Source organism: Mixophyes fleayi, chromosome 4, assembly GCF_038048845.1.
Source record: "Mixophyes fleayi isolate aMixFle1 chromosome 4, aMixFle1.hap1, whole genome shotgun sequence".
NCBI lineage: Eukaryota > Metazoa > Chordata > Amphibia > Anura > Limnodynastidae > Mixophyes > Mixophyes fleayi.
Window position 1 is genome coordinate 321,212,212 of NC_134405.1, and position 19,103 is coordinate 321,231,314.

Sequence of the window (19,103 nt, forward strand, 5' to 3'; positions counted from 1 at the left end):
AATCCTGTTTTTCCTCTACCAAGTAAATATATCTATAGGGCGGTTCTGGGCCTGAAATTGAAAATTGGAGAACAATACTCAGCACTCGGCTAAATACGATCTTGTACGACTGTAAAGTATCTTAAAGAAGTCTCTGATCTCATTGTATGTTCATTAATATCCTCCAACAGATAACAAGATGATTAGCAAATTAATGTTATTACTTTTTCTCACCTCTGCAATGGTGGAAAAAGAGCATTTAAACTGCTTATCATATCTGCAGCACTAGGGGCCAAGTCTCTGACATGGGGGTGAAATGTATTAAATTGCTAGTAAGTATTAAAGATAAGGATGCTCTGCTGGCTGGTCTGAGATGTCATACAAGACAGTGACAGCAAAGGATCGTGGGTATTAAAGCTCAGACCGTGATCTTTCTGATCTCACCCGATACGGGCTGGCTGGATTCTCCACCAGAGGGGAAAGAGACATTATAAAGAAAACTATAAAACAAATTACAAAATGAAACTGATAACTTACCCTGTCCATATAGACAAAGAAGAGGATCAGGAGTATCAGCTCAGCCAAAAGAATTATCAGCAAAATGATGAAAAACTGTGAAAGAAAGTAATGATATTTAGAGTTAAACAATAAAAAACATTGTGTTGACTCTCAACAATTACGGTGGGATGACAATAACAAGTAACCAACTATAATGTCCTACTTATAAAACAAGGTGTAAACAATTTTAAAAAGGTAAGTAAACTGTGCATTCAATTTTCCCTATGAGGATCAGAAAAGGGGACTGATTTACACTCTCTCGTAGCCCAGATTATAACTTGGGTTTGGTGCCTCCCCAGAAATCTCTCAATTTCTGCAGATGTTACACCTTCATCACCATGGCACAGGGCTGTAACTAGGGCTGTGCGATAGGGGCGTCCGTCGAGGGCGGAACGTGGAAGGGGGGCGCAATTTAGGAATATTTTAGGTTTATTTAGTTAAAATTGAGGGCTAGGGGGCGGCATTTGTCTTTCTGGCCCCAGGTGCTAAAATTCTAAGTTACGGCTCTGCCATGGCAATATATCCCCAGGGAAGTTACGTCAATGGGGCGATGGTCAATATTCACTATTGTACTCAAAATGCATTGAGTATATATCATTCAGTCAGACAATGCTGGTAGCCCATGTTTTAAAGTGGATGAGGGTACACGGTGAAGACAACAAAGCCGCCAATCCAAAACTCAATTTTCTTGACGACTGTAATAGTGCTACTAGTTCTGGTCAAAGCACGTTTAGGAAAAGTTGTAAGCCAAACCTTACATCAAATTCACCAACATTTCGTTATTTAATTAGATATGTGGTAAAGATGATGCGCACACATTTAAAACTGTTCAATGACATTAAAACGATATAATTTAACTTACGCTTAGAAGGAGGCACTTGTTTTCCTTTATAGCACCTAGACAACCGAGGAAACCGGTCACCATGACAATCGTACCAATGGCGATGACTAGATTCGCCGCAGAAAGGGATGGGAAGCTGGGGGAAAACGTGGCAAAGTTTCCTTGCGATACGGACAGCCATATACCAACGCCTAACAGTCCGCAGCCGCAGAGCTGAAAAATAAAACACGCACAATCAGTTTATTGACGTTACAACTGGTCGGCTTTTTGTAGAAAGTTTACCAATTCACAATGCAATGCACCCAAAATGTTCTCAAAGCTTCCAAAGCGAACGTTGGTCATTGGTGTCCGAGTTTAGGGTCAACGTTGGTCATTGACCGGCGCCTATGGTTTAGGCAAGTACAACCTAGTATGTTTTGAAACGCATTCCAATTAAGGGAGAAGAGTTGACAATGGATCGCACTCTCTTGAATAAAGCGTTATGTTGTCAGCTTGAAGGACTTGTGAGTTGTTACATTTGGGGAATCCAATGGCAAAATGATGAATCTAAGGAAGGCACTGACGCAATAATCTAAACAAAACATCAACAAATAGGAATTTTTACATACTTAATATTTCTTTTTTGGTTTGACTGACATTTCTCTTTAATCATTTAAACTGCAAAGGCCTCTACATGTTCTTTTTGCCATTCATACCTAACAAATCATCATCCGCGGCGCATCAAGAGAGAGCTGGTTATGAAGTAATGGTGCCCACAGGAATTTACGTACAATTCATTATAATTTAGCACTCAATCATTCAAGTTTTTTTGGGGTGAATATTAAACCTTGCGAAAATAGTTGTAAGAACTTGAGACTCTCTGTCAAATAGTTATGTTGAAGGATTACTTTTTACATGAAACCCTCAAAACGCCAATAAACGCTGATTAAATTATGACACAGAGCGCACAACGAAATATTTTTAGTGGAGTACAGATTTCACTTTATGGCCTCTTAATAATATACCTCGCTAAGTGGTCCTACTGCATGACTGAACATTTTATTTTAAATAAAAGACGGATGTAACAGACCACAAAGACTGTAGAGAGAGTTGTGCATCAAACGCAGACCGCAGGATATTACAGCAATTATTTCACATTTTCCATAGAGCAGACATATTAGCTTCATCCAGCTTAGAACAATAGCTTATCCTACTTTTTAAGCATGAACTGTAGAGACCCATTAAAAGTACATTGTATTACTTGACAATGGCACATACTTAAAAAAATGTAATATTATTAAATGTTCGTATAATAGCACAGTTTCAATACTATTTCCCAACAGCCAGTACCTTAGAATATACAAATGAAATAACTACTATACCCGCTAACTAGCTGAGGCAGCCATTTTGTGGGCAGAATATTCAGCCAATGAATTCACTCGAAGCTTGTGACATCATTGAGGCATGATTGGCTACATTCTCATATAAACTGGATCAACAAAATGGCTGCTCCGCTATGATTGTGCAGGCATCAGGAACACTTTAAAAGCAATTTTGCCTACTGTACAGAGTTTATGTGGAGTGCAATCTATAACTTAGTTCCCAGAAATTAAGTTTATAAAGAATAAAGAGGGGCAATAGCACAACTCTATTTCACCTGCCTACGCAATATACTTTCTATTAATCAAAAAGCGGATGTAAAACAAGCACGTTGGCCGGGAAGATTAATGCTTCCCACTCACAAAATGAAGCCTGTTCAATATAAACTTCATACAAAAATTGGTCAGTTTATCAATGCAAAATCAATCCTGCTACTGCAGTGTATAATTTACAATAAATTAGAGGTACTACAGAGAAATAAAGATAGAGGGGGCAGAAATGATATTTACAGCTACACAGCTAGGCTTTCCAGCCTCTCGTTTGCTTCCCCCTATTATTTAAGATTTTTCCGCATCCTGCTCAATGGAGACAGTGATTGGTTAGGATAATAAAATCTGACACTTGACTAAAACTCTGCAATGTTCTCCACAGCAAAGGATACCAAGAGGCTACTTCATACCACTGTCTTAGAACACAGAAGAAGTGTGAATCCTTTATTCTACTAAACCATTTAGAACCCTGGATATCTTCCCAGATTCCGTCAGATGTCTGTTATTTCCCATTTAAATTATTTCTTATTTTGACTAGCTTTTATTATTGTATTCTGGACTAAATTATCAGAGAGTCTGATGAAAGTTCCAGGAACCTTTCCCTAAACTGTCCTTTAAAATAAATGTGTGCATTTGAATAAAGAAATCAAGCAGTACTAACTCTTTGTGATAAAACAACATGTGCAGGGCCGGTGCTACCAGAAGGCAGTTGCCTAGGGCTCCAATGGACTAAAATGACGTCACAGCCAAGCACCATTCTTCCAGTCCCAGTCAGAGAGGATGCCGACACAGGAAAGCAACAGTACTGGGTGTGATATGCGAGATTGGCTATGGTATCGGGTTGTGGCACCCCTAGAATTTGCGCTAGCCCTGAACATATATCACAGCATTTTTGACCGCTGGGGGTTACACGAAAATAATTTGTCATATATGTCTGGACTTATTTATAATAAGGTCATCACATTTTTAGAGGTTGGCAATGCTGATGCCCGTAAGACTGGCAACTCTCTAAAGACATTAATTCATTTTTAGCAACGGACGGGGACGGAAAATAGTCATAAAATGCAAAATAGAATTCTTAACTCCATTTAGTGAAGCACTAATTTATCCATATTTATATATTTTTTTAATGACTAATTTCTTGAGCAAATATTTGCTAAATAAACCAGGAAAAAACACCACTCTGTTCAAATATTCAATCAATGGTAATTATTGCTCTTTATCTCTTTTCATTCACATCCGTCTTCAATTGCTATTGCTTTCCCCTGCGCGGTTTTCACTGTTCAAGGTTGTACAGATTTTGAGTGTAAAAGTTTAATATGGGTAATCCTCACAGGCTTCCACTATTGCTTTTATTGTTCATAAACTGAATGTTGCTTTAGCATTACCAGATGCATGCAAAACTATTTTTTGTGGAGAACACCTGGTAAATTTGCATCCCATGGTCTTAAATTTTTTGGCCAAAGGTGATAATGCCGAGAAGGCAACACTGAACCATTCAACCCCTATTGAAATCAGCATTAAACTCTCTGAAACACTGACTTCTATATATCTGATCCCCAAAGAAACTATTTCTTATGATCAAACAGCATTTAATAAGCCCAGTCTTTGTAACACAATCCATAAAATAATAAATCAACGTTGTAACTCAAAGAGTAATTTCAACAGACACTCAGTCATTGAAGGGCAGCACGGTCATGAGTTTGATTCCCGACCATGGCCTTATCTGTGTGGAGTTTGTATGTTCTCCCCATGATTGCGTGGGTTTTCTCCGGGGTGCTCTGGTTTCCTCCCACATTCCAAGAACATACTGGTAGGTTAATTGGCTGCTATCAAATTGACCCTAGTCTGTGTATGTTAGGGAATTTAGACTGTAAGCCCCAAGGGGGCAGGGACTGATGTGAGCGAGTTCTCTGTACAGCGATGCGGAATTAGTAGTGCTATATAAATAGCCGATGATGAAGGGAAAAATATATCACTGTAATCCATAGAACGCTTAAAATAATCACCGTCTTACCCTATGTACCTTTTCCATCTTTATATTTGTTATTAATATCCCCCAGGAAAAACTCATCTCCCAATTATATTAATTACGGAGACAAGTTATTTGATTACAGCCTCATAAGAGCAGATGGGTAAATAAAATTGGAATAAAAACTGTATGTGATGCAGAAACCACCGAGAGGATAATTACAGGCATTAAATCACAGCAAACATTTGGGTTTTAAGAGTGGTTCCCACCTTCAGATCGTTTACAGTTATTGGTTTGCCAAATTTGCAAGAGGAGAGTGAAAGCTGTTAAATCAAAGTCATCTGAGGGTGTAGAAACCCCTCTGCGTTACAGACTACTTGCTATAAGCTTACTCAGCTCAGCGCCTATTCCTGGCATCAGATGAACATCTTTCCCTGAGCGGTATGAAAAGAAAAAGGAAAAAAAAAAAACTTCAAATATTAATTTCCATTCGGAGCACTAATGTGATTTATTCCTTTATTGTGGGACTATACGGGTTCGGTAAGGGATGATTTATACATTTCTTTACACCTGAATACATTTCAGTGAATTGCAAATTGGAAAAAGATAAAAAACAAAAATGAAAAAGAGGAGGCTGAAAATATGTAGCATGTGTCTGGGAGAATGCGTTTTATGTCTGTGCACTGCATACTGGTAAATCCCACCACTGCTGAAATGAATATGTTCCAGGGTATTAATTACACAGTAACTTATCTCAGCCGGAGGACTTGGCAGTGGTAGGGTGCTTCTAGAACAAGGTCACTCCGTTTATACTAAAGGGAATATTCACTGTGTGACAGTCACCAGCAGTTATCTGCCTCTCGAGCGTGTGGCATCGCTGTTACAGTCAATGTAGGTGTCTGTGGGTTCAAATCCTGGGTGGTAGATTATGTTGTTCAACAGATACTGTTACTCATCACCTAAACATTATTGAACCAACAAATGAACCATAAAGACTTATGAGCAGCACGGTGGCTCAGTGGTTAGCACTTCTGCCTTACAGCACTGGGGTCACGAGTTCAATTCCCGACCATGGCCTTATCTGTGTGGAGTTTGTATGTTCACCCCATGTTTGTGTGGGTTTCCTCTGGGTGCTCTGGTTTGTGTGGGTTTCCTCTGGGTGCTCTGGTTTCCCCCCCCCACACTCCAAAAACATACTGGTAGGTTAATTGGCTGCTAACAAATTGACCCTAGTCTGTCTGTGTGTGTGTGTATGTTAGGGAATTTAGACTGTAAGCTCCAATGGGGCAGGGACTGATGTGAGCGAGTTCTCTGTACAGCGCTGCGGAATTAGTGGCGCTATATAAATAAATGTTAATAATAATGGATTCCAGTGGCGATCCGTTTGCTAAGATGGACATGCTTAGTATGATGAGCCGCATAGTATAGTATTGCTATATTATTCTTTGTGTTCATTATTCATTCTATGTGTGAATGTACAAATCTAAAATATACAGTCTACTAACACACACACACATATATATATATATATATATATATATATATATATACACACACAGCATTTTTAATATAATTTTACTAACTGGAGCTGGTCCTGCTACTATAGCAGGACCTGTCTCCATAAGCAGTGACTATGAGAGTTTGCACATAGAATCACTGGGTACTGGCAGATGTTACACAGAGTGTAAACTAGATGATCATTAGTAAGGATGCCCAGAGCAGTTCATGTTGTGAAATAGAGATGAAACACTGCATATTAGATTGATAACAGGACACCTGAACAGCAACTTTGAAAAAATAATTGAGATTATTCATAATTAACTTTGTACAGGTGCCATTTTCTTTTTTCATACACATAATTTAACCAGATAATTTGGCAGTTCAACAGAAAACAGGCTGATAAAGGTTGGAATTAATTACAAGTGGTTGGAAACAGAGCAACGAATTTTAGACATCAAATCCTCCAAGAAACTGACGCATCGCTGCAGAGTTCAAACTAATTATCGCACCCATCAAAACAAATTAAAACTGGGCTTCATTAAGCGGTCTAAAATTACCACAACAATCGTCTTTAGAAGTGAGGCATGAATTCAAGGTGTTGCATTGCGTGAGTAAATAATACAAGCCTAACATACCTGTATTGCAAAGGCACAAATGTATACAGTACATTTTCACAGGAAATAGAACATATTCAAACAGACGTCACAACAGAGCTCTCCCCAGAATATTTTGCCAGCCGGGTGGCATTAGGAAGTAGCCAGGTGGGGGCAGTTGTAATACTTTGCAATAATATTGAAAAATGTTGGAGGTTATTGCCCACACCTGCCAGGACTGGTCAGACTGGTGGTCAGTGATCTAACACACACTGCTGGCTGTAGTGCTCACATAGCGCCTGTTCTAGTAGGAGGAACAATGGTTTATTCTATTATAATAGGACTCTGTTAGGCTCCAACAGCCGGGTGGAGCACTCAGGAAATAGGTGCTGGGGAGGACACAGCATATCATATATGTGCAAATAAATGTCATGCTTAAGAAAATATTACACATACATACACACAAATTCATGTGAAAAAGTACACATACATATTTAAAATCTTTGTTTCAACATAATTAACAATCTAGGGCCTGATTCATTAAGGATCTTAATAGAAGAGGATCCTTATTTCAGTCTCCTGGACAAAACCATCTTACAATGCAAGGGGTGCAAATGAGTGTTCTGTTTTGCACATAAGCTAAATACTGCCTGTTTTTTCATGTAGCGCACAGATACTTGATAGCTTATTTGTACACTGAAATTTAAAGTTGATATCTGTGTGCTACATGAAAAAACAGTCAGTATTTAACTTATGTGCAAAACAGAATAGTAATTTGCACCCCTTGCATTGTAAGATGGTTTTGTCCAGGAGACTGAAATAAGGATACTCTTCTTTTAAGATCCTTAATGAATCAGGCCCATAGTCCTAAATTGTAATAAATCAATCTATATCTCATCTGACTAATAACCCATAATAGATTTTGCTTATTATTTATTCAACAAAAAGCCAATGTGAAGAAGCTAGAAGTGACTAATTAAGTACACCCTTACCTAATGAATAACCAAGGGGCACCTATAATCAAGCAAGCTTCATTATTTTATCATCAGGAAGTGCCATCACTCCAATATAAAAGGAGAGCATTTTATGGTTTGATTTGGAGCATTCATGTTTGTGTGAAGATCATGACACAGAGAACAGACATCTGTAATGATCTCAGAGAAGCAATTGTTGGTGACCATCAGTCCAGAAAGGTATGTAATGTAATTTTCAAACATATGAAGTCCATCATGCTACAGTAAGAAAAGTTATTTACAAAAAAATAACGCGGAAGACAGTTCCCAATTTTCCCAAGGAATGGACATCACAGCAAATTCACCCAAAGATCAGATCTTATGTTGTTTTGAGAAAGACCTCAATCCAGAGATCATGACTCTGAAAAAGACTGGACAAGTACGGCTTTCAAGGAAGGAAGAAAGCCAAGTTGCAAATTTGGTTCTCTACGAAATACAAAACTTCTGGAACAATGAACAATCAAGACCAGAGTGAAGTCTTCTGTTCTTAAAGCACACCACCAGAATTGGTGAAAACCAAACAACGTTATCACCTCCAGGCCCTCATATCAAACATCCAGCACATTGGATGTGGGGGGTTATTTTGCAGCCACAGGAACTGGACAGCTCACAATCTTCGAGTCCGTCATAAATTTTCTATTGTAAAGAAAAATGTGAGGCCATCTGTCCAATGACAAGCTTGGCCGAAAGAACCTCAATAAAATCATCCTAAGCAAACCAACAAATCTACAACGGAATCAATGCAAAAAATAAAAAGAATCAAGGTTCTGGAATGGCCAAGTCAAAATCCTGACTTGAACCAAAGTAAGATGTTGTGGAGGGACCTTAAGAGTTATTTGTAGAGGAGCATCCTCAAACATCAATGAACGGATTACAGAAAATAATTGCTGTTGGTTCTACAAACCACCGAATGGAGGGCAGCATTTAAATTTTCACGATATCTTCATGTTGTCTTATTTTTGTTGACCAAGTATTATATAAATATATATATATATACTGTATATCACATTTGAAAAGCTACTTCTGAGGGAGAATAATGTGCTTGCAGCTACAAATAACTGTTTTACCAGCACCAGAGGTAGTGTATAAAAGCAGCGGCAGGCGAAAATTATACCTCTTAATCAGCGTAACAGTTACACAACCCTCTCAACCACTAAATCCCATCAATTTCTGTACAAGCTTAATGTATCATAGATATTGCTTTGATATCCCATATATAGTAATTGGTACAAGAGGCTGCATTTCCCGGCCTTTATATATTCTGCTGAGTAAGCACTTACAGTATTAAGGTAAACCCAATATTATATCATATTTCACTTTTCCTCTGTCAGCTAATGTATAGGATAACATATTTATTGCCGCTATAGGGTGTTATAGGGTCTGTTATGTTGTTATATGCCATGTCTGATTTCTCTGCCATATTTAGGAACGACAACTAGCCGGGGGAACACTGATAGATGATATAGTTTTACACCTGCTTTTAAAATAAAAAAAAAACATTTTTGTATTAGAAGAGTTATCACGTCTTCTTCGCTAAGAGTAGCCTGCTGAAGGGGGTCACTTATGGGTTTGTGTTATCTCATAAATTTGATCTTTATTCCCAGTTAGGACCATAACAATTCACAGTAAAAGTGGAAATTATTTTTACGACAATGATACAAGGTGCCGGAGTTCCCCTATTATTCTCCTGTGGGTGAAGACCATATATTTTAAATGTTAGTCTTTTTTTTATTTCCTTTTTCTACCGAAATTGTATTTTAAACCTTAAATTTGTCTTGGTCAGTGTTCTTGGGACCCTAAAATAAGTGGTTTCCATTATAATATATTACATAGCTGGAAATGATGGCACACCACAAACATTCTGGGACCTCACTTTGGGTTTCCGAGGTTGTACCCATCTTGTCTAGATAATCCTTACATGATCTTATCTCAGTAGAAGGGGTCTTGGAGGAATGGTGGTTAGCATTGCTGCCCTGCAGCACAGTGTATCTGGGTTCAAGGTACTAGCTGTATGGAGATTTTGTGGGTTTCCTCCGGGCCCTTTGATTTCCTCTCATGGCCTAAAAACATACTGGCACATGAAATGGATTCAGATTAAATGGTCCCTAGTGTATATTTCTGTATGTCCAATGGTAGGGAATTTACATTGTAAGCAGGACCTGATAGGAACCTCCTATGACTGTAAGCCTTGCATAAGAAGTTGGTGCAACCCCCAATACAATCATTTGTGCCTGCTTCAATGTACCAGCAGGAAACTTTTCTTCAAAGTCAAGATTGGACCTACCACAAGGTCGGACATCGATCAAAACAAAGACAATGAGCTTACAAGGAAGGACTCTGGAACAAATAGCAATTATTATTATTTTAGGTATTTTTGTTCTCTCACTGCAGTTTGTCCAGCCAATAACCAGTGATCTTGCATCTGCTGTAGCAATATTATACTTATGTTGTGTGTTTGTTGTCAACCAGCGACTGTTTATATCTACAACACGCCTCAAGTTTTTACTAGGCTTGGCCAAATTTTTCCAAATGTGACAGCCAAGAGCTGCTCCTAGATACTCCGTTAAACAGATCGTTATCATCATCATCTATTTATTTATATAGCACCACTAATTCCGCAGCGCTGTACAGAGAACTCATTCACATCAGTCTCTGCCCCATTGGAGCTTACAGTCTAAATTCCCTAACATACACACACAGACTGAGAGAGACTAAGGACAATTTAATAGCAGCCAATTATCCTACCAGTAAGTTTTTTGAGTGTGGGAGTAAACCGGAGCACCCGGAGAAAACCCACGCAAACATGGGGAGAACATACAAACTAAACACAGATAAGGCCAAGCTCGGGAATCGAACTTATGACCCCAGTGCTGTGAAGTGCTAACCACCGTACTTGTTATAAGCAGTAAGTGCTGTGTATCACAGTATAACTGCATTGAGGATGGAGTCCAGCACTCTTTCCTTATATTGTGCTATATGGAATTTAGAACGGGCTCTTTGTAACGACACCCAGATTAATAGCTGCAGGCGCTGTGTATTTATGAATTCAATTGTATTATTCATACTTACAAACGTTTTATTTCTCCCCTCCGGGAATTGGCAGCGCAGAGGGGGGTGTTGCGTTGCGAATTGCGTCATTTTGTCCCCGTGGTGAAATGATGCAATCGCGTCATACCATTGTGGAAGTGGGTCCAAAATGATGCGATCGAGGCCCCCATACCTCCCACCTCACTATGAATTGGCAAGACGCGGGAGAATTGCCTCCTCTCCCGGGAGACCTACACAGAATTCGGGGGTCTCCCGGGCATTCCGAGACAGTGGGCAATTATGGTGTTATTAGATTATTAAATTATTTGGTTAAAACTAGATACCTCTCAACAGTTCATTGAGCAAAAAGAGATACTAAGGATTTATTATAAAAATACACTAATTTTCTCATGTTGATCCCCATCTCTTATTAGATAGAGAAGCACCACCCTCCTCACATGACAAACTGCTGCATAGGGTGAAGAGAACATGCTGGAGATATTTACTGAAACACTCCAGTTATTGCATATATATTATTCAACTAAGTAAAACAAAGACCGATATATAATATAATGTCACCTAGTGGCTTCACGTGCTAGTTAATATAGCTGCCAAGGAACTCCAAGGTATTGAAAAATATTGTATTATCTGGATGTGCTACATGGTCTAAGCTCCTAAATGGGCGAGATTAATTAAGTGGGCACATTTTCTCTCAATTTAAAAGTTTAAACTTATGGGAGCTGAATGGCATACGCTCTGCTGCTCTCCCAAACTCGTTCAGGTATTGTAAGTGGGTTAATGTATAATGCCATCTTAATTTCAGTTCTTTTCTTTTCTGATCTCTTGCTAAAAAAGAAAAATAGGTAAGCCACAGAGAGAGAGGAGATATATTTTTGCGACACGGTTTCAGCACTTGCTAATCTAATCTTGGCAATAGTACTCGCATATATCAAGGACTGTTCAATGTCACATTAAGTGACAGTAACCTCACACACTGAGCAGGCATAGGCAACGCTAACTTCTCTGGAAGCCGTGTATATTTACATTAAATATTTCTACATGTCTAGAAATAAGTCTATGGAAAGAATATAATTAGAATTAATGTTCTACACTCTTAAAATATAGAAGAAAAAGTCACCTTGTCACCAGGTCCTATGATATTATGTATTTTTGCTTTAAAAAGTACAACAAGGTACTAGTAAAGCAAAAAAAAAAAAAAAAAATAACACCATAAGGTCTGTCGACAGGTTCTTTTATTTTTTTTTATTAAAGAGGAAACTTATTATATCACTTTCATTTATTAAACAATAAGCCATTCATGTGGATCTTTCTTCTCACTTCTGTCACCTACTCACCTTTTATTTGCATATATGTCTGATATTCATCATCATCACCATTTATTTATATAGCGCCAACAATTGTGCAGCGCTGTACAAAGAATATTTATAATTCACATCATTCCCTGCCCCATTGAAGCTTACAGCCTAAATCCCCTAACAAACATAGTAGTGTTAATTTTGTCACCAACCATTTAACCTATCAGTATGTGTTTGGAGTGTGGGAGGAAACCGGAGGCCCCTCCCTGGAGGAAACCCACGCAAACACGGGGAGAACATACAAACTCCACACAGATTGTGGAGTCGGGAATCGAACTCATGACCCCTGAAGTGCTAACCACTAAGTGATGTTACCTTATTTTGCCATCGCTTACACTATATTGATTCATCTTTACAGTTTACAATAACTTTTCACATCAGAATCAACACTGCTTTTTACCTCAAACCGTATATATATATATATATATATATATATATATATATATATATATATACACACACACATTTTGTGTGGAGGCAGCCATTTTGTGGCCTGAACCAATATTCCTGAGAATGCAGCCTATCACTTTACTACCAACCAATCACGTCACTGACACATTACAGCACTGATTGGATGTCATGCCACTCCTCCACTGTTAATTTTAATTTCCGCACTGAGCGCCCTGCTTCCAACTGATATGGTTGACTTTGCTTGTGTCATAACACACACCACGTGCTCATCAAAGTCATGGCCTGGCACAAGATAAAAAATGGGAAACCCATTTAAGCTCTCTTATAGTTCATCTATTATAGCTAACAAGGACAAATTGTCAAAATTGAAAAATTAAAATGTAAAAAATCACGATATTTTGTATTGTAAAAGTCTAGTTTGGAAATAAGAAATGCAATTAAAAAAAAAAAAACAAACATAAAAAAACAACAGTGTTTTTAAATTACAAAATCACTAGCGCTGGAAAATCCTCTTTGTCTATATAAACTAGTTTACAATGATCCTTGCAAATTTTAAAGGGATAGATATAGGAAAATCAATCCGCCTAATCCAAACATAATATCTAGCAATATACAAAGGACAGAATAAAGAAAAATACATTGGCAGGCAGGCAGGCCAGTTTAGCCGCATAAAACAGGTTGTAATTTAGCAGTTCACGTCTGTATTGTCATTTATTATTAAGGCATTTCTAGGGGAACTTTATAACGTCGTAAAGTTTTAACGACGTGAGGTGATTACTCTAAACAGGAACTTTACCATTTAATTTATTCATTTGCCAATTAATCTAAACTGCATGTGGAATACGCAATAATAATGTAAACAGGCTGCATCATTACCCATCCTAAAACATTTGCAGCTTTATGAAGCAAGGCAGGCATTTCTGAAAGAGCAGCACTTTAAACAAGGTCAATTGATGAGGTTATGTTTATTCATGTTGGGACAAGGAACTGCAGATTATTCTGTAACTGCTGCACAGCTAAGGTGGGATTTAGTCTTATACCTGGGGATAGATTTACAGAAACCTCTAAAAAGGCAAAATGGAGGTGTTGCCCTTAGCAACCAATCAGATTCTAGCTATCATCTTCTAGAACGTATTAGATAAATGATAGATAGATTCTGATTGGTTGCTATGGGCAACACATCTGCTTTTCCTTTTTGGACGTTTTAGTTAATCTTATCTACAGTCCATATAAATACCATAGTGAGAAATCATCACTATTTTACAAGCTGTTATCAATTAAAAGTAAAGGCAAAATTATAAGTGTTGTAAGACTTATCTTTAAAGCTGACCTGTTGCCTTCACGCAGTGAAGGTAGCCATTTTGTCTGAGCTTAACCAACATACATAAGAATAAAACCTACCAATTCACTAGGAACAAATGACATCAGAGGCACAAGAGCCACAGTGCCTCAGTATACCTCCCAACTGTCCCAATTTTGGCGGGACAGTCCCAAATCACAAACCTCAAAAGGGATGGAGCTGCTGCAGAAATGGGTGGACTTTTACATAAAAGTGGGAGTTTGGGGATAATCTGGGCAGGGTTTGGGTAGATCAAGGGTGGGGCTTATTATGACCTAATTCTACATGTTGGGAGATATGCTTCAGTGATAACCCGAATGAAGTGAAAGGCTGCATTCTCAGCCCATAAAATGGCTGCCTCTGCATGGGTACACTTTAAAGGGATTAGTCTACGCCAATTGCATCACTAAACACTACTGGCCAAGACAGACTGAAGCAGACAGCTTCCCTAGTTAAAGAGGGAATGAAAGGATAGGTGATCATGTGACGCCAGCAACCAATGTATTGTCCGCACACTTTCAAAGATAGATAAGTTGCCAATGGTGCTCCTGGTTGCAGCGACTCTGCACACTCACATACAGTCAAATCTAATAATTCCAGAGCAATGCAGCTATATAAGTGTATAAAGAATGCCAACTTTTTATTCAAGCAGTCGTGCACTGCAAATTGGATCACTTTAGCCCCGCCTTTGCGGCAATACGCCATGTTCGCATCATAGCGCCACAGGAAGGCGGAGAGAAAATTATTAGATTCATGTGGAATTGCATCATTGAGTCCCCCCATCCTCCCTGCTTCAACAGGAGGTGGACGGGATCCAGGAAAAAGGCCTGCTCTCAAGGTACGGGAAAACTACCCAAAATTCAGGAATCTCACAGATATTCGGGGAGAGTAGTAAAGCATGGATCATGTGAAACTTACACCCTCCTTGTTGTTTAAATCTCCCTTGGCCGATGGTGTTAAATGAGCCGAAGGATAGTTCAACTCCTCTAAGAACTCATGTTGGTTAAATGAAATTATATATGTATATATCATCTAGTCCTCACTGAAACAAATAACTTGGACTTTTTTTTATTATTTATTCAACAACAAATAAGCCAACATGAAAAAGAAATGAAGTCACGTCATCGTGTAGTCTTTATAAAAAAAAACGTTTTGGATTTCCAAGGTTCCACTTCACTGGCTATCTTATAACTCACACGGGCTTAAGTCCCGTATGGTATAGCCACAGGTCACACGGGAGGTTAATATACTCCACTCCTCTCCTATCCAGCATCGCCTCTTCCTTTACACTCTGTCCTTTGCACGGAACCCGTCTACTTCTCCGCATAGTCTTTGAAGCGATAGCCAAAAAGATCATTAAAATGTGTCTGAGCTTGAAGAAGCACAATTCCAATAATGGATGTGTAGCGAGATGAACAGTTTGGATGACCTAAATCAATAAAGCAAAATCTGAGCTGATATAAAGCGAAGGGAGATGTCAGTGTGCAGTAAGTCTTGTTACACTGCATGGAAGTCAGTGAATCGATAGAACAGGCGGCTGATGGGTGGAACGCAACAGCGCGTGGAGATAACTTGTGTGTTTTGGAGAAAAAAAAACAACATCAGGAAGATGTTCAAAGTCACGTTATACTTTACAAGTAATTACAAGTAGTCCAAGTTAACTTACAGTGCATTGCAGGGTATTGACCATAGGGTGCCATTACTGGCACAATCTTATCAACAATAAGAATCCTTCGCGTGCAGGTGAATGGTGCAATAATTAATCTATTTGTCTCTTCTTTTTAACCACCTTTTAATAGAGGAAAAAAACATTTTTTTGCATTATAATGGAATCAAAATTAGCTAATTTTTTTTTAATTACATTTAGTGTATTTTTACGTTGCATTTTTTTCTATAGCATTTTATATCATCTTTATTTTGGCACACTAGTTACTGCTGGTTATATTCTCTTTAACTCCTGCCCCCATCACCTGAAGCCGGAGAACGCTGTGTAATACAAAGCAGCGGTTACGGATCACAGGACAGGAGGACCCAATCCAAACAGTCCTATTCAACGGTGTAGAAGGTGACGCAATTTCATGTTGGTTACATCATTTCACTTTTACAATGAGCTATCCGGAGATTTAAAGAGACCACTTAAGCTCTCCCACTATGTGTCAATCCTGGGAAAAACTGTAGCACACTTCCGAACAACTGGTGTATAACAATCGCCTCCTACTGAGCATTGCACTCATGGCAAGATATCCATTAGCAGATATCCTATCCAATTACATAGCAGCTGCAATTAAGCTGCTTCTTGCTATTTATTTTAATATTGAAACGTGCTAATGAAATTAATGCACTCATTATTGCCAAAAAAAACAACTTTGTCACTGCTCAGCCAATGTTTCTGGCCAGACATTTCCGTTTAATTTAAATATATTTTTAAAATGTGATCTGAAGCGTAGTTTCTGCAAACATTTAGCAATTGTTTGTATCATCGTCTTTTGAAATTATTGCCAGCTTAAATAATAAAACCAATAGCGTATTGGTTATGTCACAAATCGAGTTGCACCGGGGCAATTTAGAGCATACTTGCCCACTCTCGATTCATTTTGGCATCACTGTGCCCTGCCCCCCCCACAGTTGCACCTCATCTGCCCAGAGGGGTGAAATCAAAAGTCGGAAAGAATGATTTAGAGTAAGTTCCAATCACCCTTTGCTCGCAAACTTTTTGGGCCTGAGTCCCTAAGGAAACTAAGGGAAACAAAAGAGTAAATGTTCTCCGGCACAAACCATGTTACAATGCAAGGGGTGCAAATTAGTTTATTATTTTGTGCATAACTTAAACACTGGCTGTTTTTTCATGTAGCACAGAAATACTTGATAGCTTTATTTTTACACTGAAATTTAAAGTTGATCTAGGACATGCCCTACCCCAACTATAAATATGTCCCCCCTCCCCCCCTCCAATGCAACATGGTTTTGCCCAGGTGTAAAGTTACTCCTTTTTGATGCTTTGCTCTCCCTAATGACTCAGGCCCATTGTGTACAACCAACTAAAACAAATCATTAATCATGTTTCATTATTATTATTATTATAGAAAAGTTGTTTTTATAACAATAATTTACAAAGTAAATTAACGAAAATAGGTTTCAAAATAAAGCAGTTTCCTTTCTGTTTCCTATGGTGCTTGATGTTAAACATTTTTTTTTCCTGAAATGTACCTGAAATTGTCATTGTGCATGTGTTGGAGAAAGGGTTAAAATCTGTTGGGAAAGTAGGTGTTAAATCGGATACTTTCCCCCTTTCCAATATGAGGAGCTGCCGTTCTGCAAGAAGCAGAATATTCTCTGTTTATCCACGGAAATCATAAGGCCCAAAAAACTGATTTACGCCCAGAGAGGCTTCAATGGATAAAGTCATTCTGTGTACGGAGCAGTGACAACAAAGGTGTCAATTGCAAAGAATTGTTGCCCTATTTCCTAGGAAATACTGACATTTTCTTCAGCATCTGAAATCTCTTAAAAATATATATTTTTTTAAAACACTGAATTCAGCTGATATTTATCTCTATATAGCAAAATGCATGAAACGAGGAACATTCCTTGTACTGTATATATATTATACTGCAGCTGTACTAATCCGAACAGTACTGTAGGGGGCATGACAGTAGGAATCCTACTGTGCGTCCATAGTGTATAGAGGTGTGTGACACGACTCTGCATTTATATGGTCTGTGTCAGCAGACAACCAGCACATTTATATTCTATCCATAATGCGTTTGTTGGCAAAAGTAAAAATAAATCAATCACCATAAAGGGCTACCTACATCATACTTGTCCTATGAATGTCTACTACGTGACTTGACCATGCTCTAAATACATTTAGAACACAGCCCTCAATAACTTTACCTTTTTCTTTTTCCTCCTAGAATACAAATCGATGGACCTTTACTTATGGACACTTTCTGCTTCATGTCTCTTTTTCGAATTGTATTTCTTTTATTCCAACTTTTACAATTTTACAATAGGGATTTTAATCTATGATACACACAGTCAGGGAGGTTTACAAATCATTTTTTTCTACAACTTGTATGGACTAGGGGAACTGTGCTGAAACCTTAACTTAAATATGTTCTCCACTTTTTCCCTTGCACCAGTCTATGACTTTGGATGTGTTCCTCCTCTCAGTTCCCCACCACTTGTGCAATTTATCTGTGCCTCCAACTCCACTAGAAGGCAGGGTGAGCAGTACCAGTGTATCCGCCCAACTGCTAAAACATACTTGCCAACTTTTCCTCGTTGGCTTCAGGGAGATACCGGGGGAGGTGGGCGTGTGGGGACGGGGCTTGATGAATCGCATCATGAACCTGTCCCCTAAACGATTGTCACAATTTTGGCCAATTACAGGAGGGGGCGGGGCTAAGATGATGCAATATCTGCGTCATTAAGGCCACTTATTTATTGCGGGGGCGAGAACCGACAGGTCGCCCTGCTCTCCCAGAAATGCGGGAGTCTCCCGGACATTCTGGGAGAGTAGGCAACTATGCGTTAAAGAAAAGCAGCTAATCCAGTGGTTCCCAAACTTTTGCAGTTCGCGGCACACTTAGAGCCTCCAAATTTTTTCAAGGCACCCCTCCAAAATAATTATTGAGCAGTCCTGTTTTAGAAGTAGTTGGGTCAAAAAAATGTAATAAGTATTTAGGTCAGGACAGAAATACTTATTTAGTTGTATGTAAAAATGCCCCCTCTGCATCCAGACACTCTGCCCTCAGGCACTCTGCCCCCTCTGCATCCAGACACACTGCCCCCTCTGCATCCAGACACACTGCCCTCTCTCACACTGCCCCCTCTGCCCTCTGTCCCCCCTCCTCTGCTCTCTGT

At 38.8% G+C, this 19,103-nt stretch overlaps 1 protein-coding gene across 2 annotated transcripts in view; it reads right to left on the bottom strand.

The window, feature by feature from the left end:
* The window catches only part of TSPAN9 (tetraspanin 9), a 283,711-nt gene that overhangs the window by 17,298 nt on the left and 247,310 nt on the right, over window positions 1-19,103 (bottom strand). For both annotated transcript variants that reach the window (XM_075210193.1, XM_075210192.1), the window contains 2 exons: window positions 1,400-1,591; window positions 517-591 (listed from right to left, as the gene is read on the bottom strand). In XM_075210193.1, coding sequence (XP_075066294.1) covers window positions 517-591; window positions 1,400-1,591 — 267 coding nt within the window. The remainder of the gene's footprint in view (window positions 1-516; window positions 592-1,399; window positions 1,592-19,103) is intronic.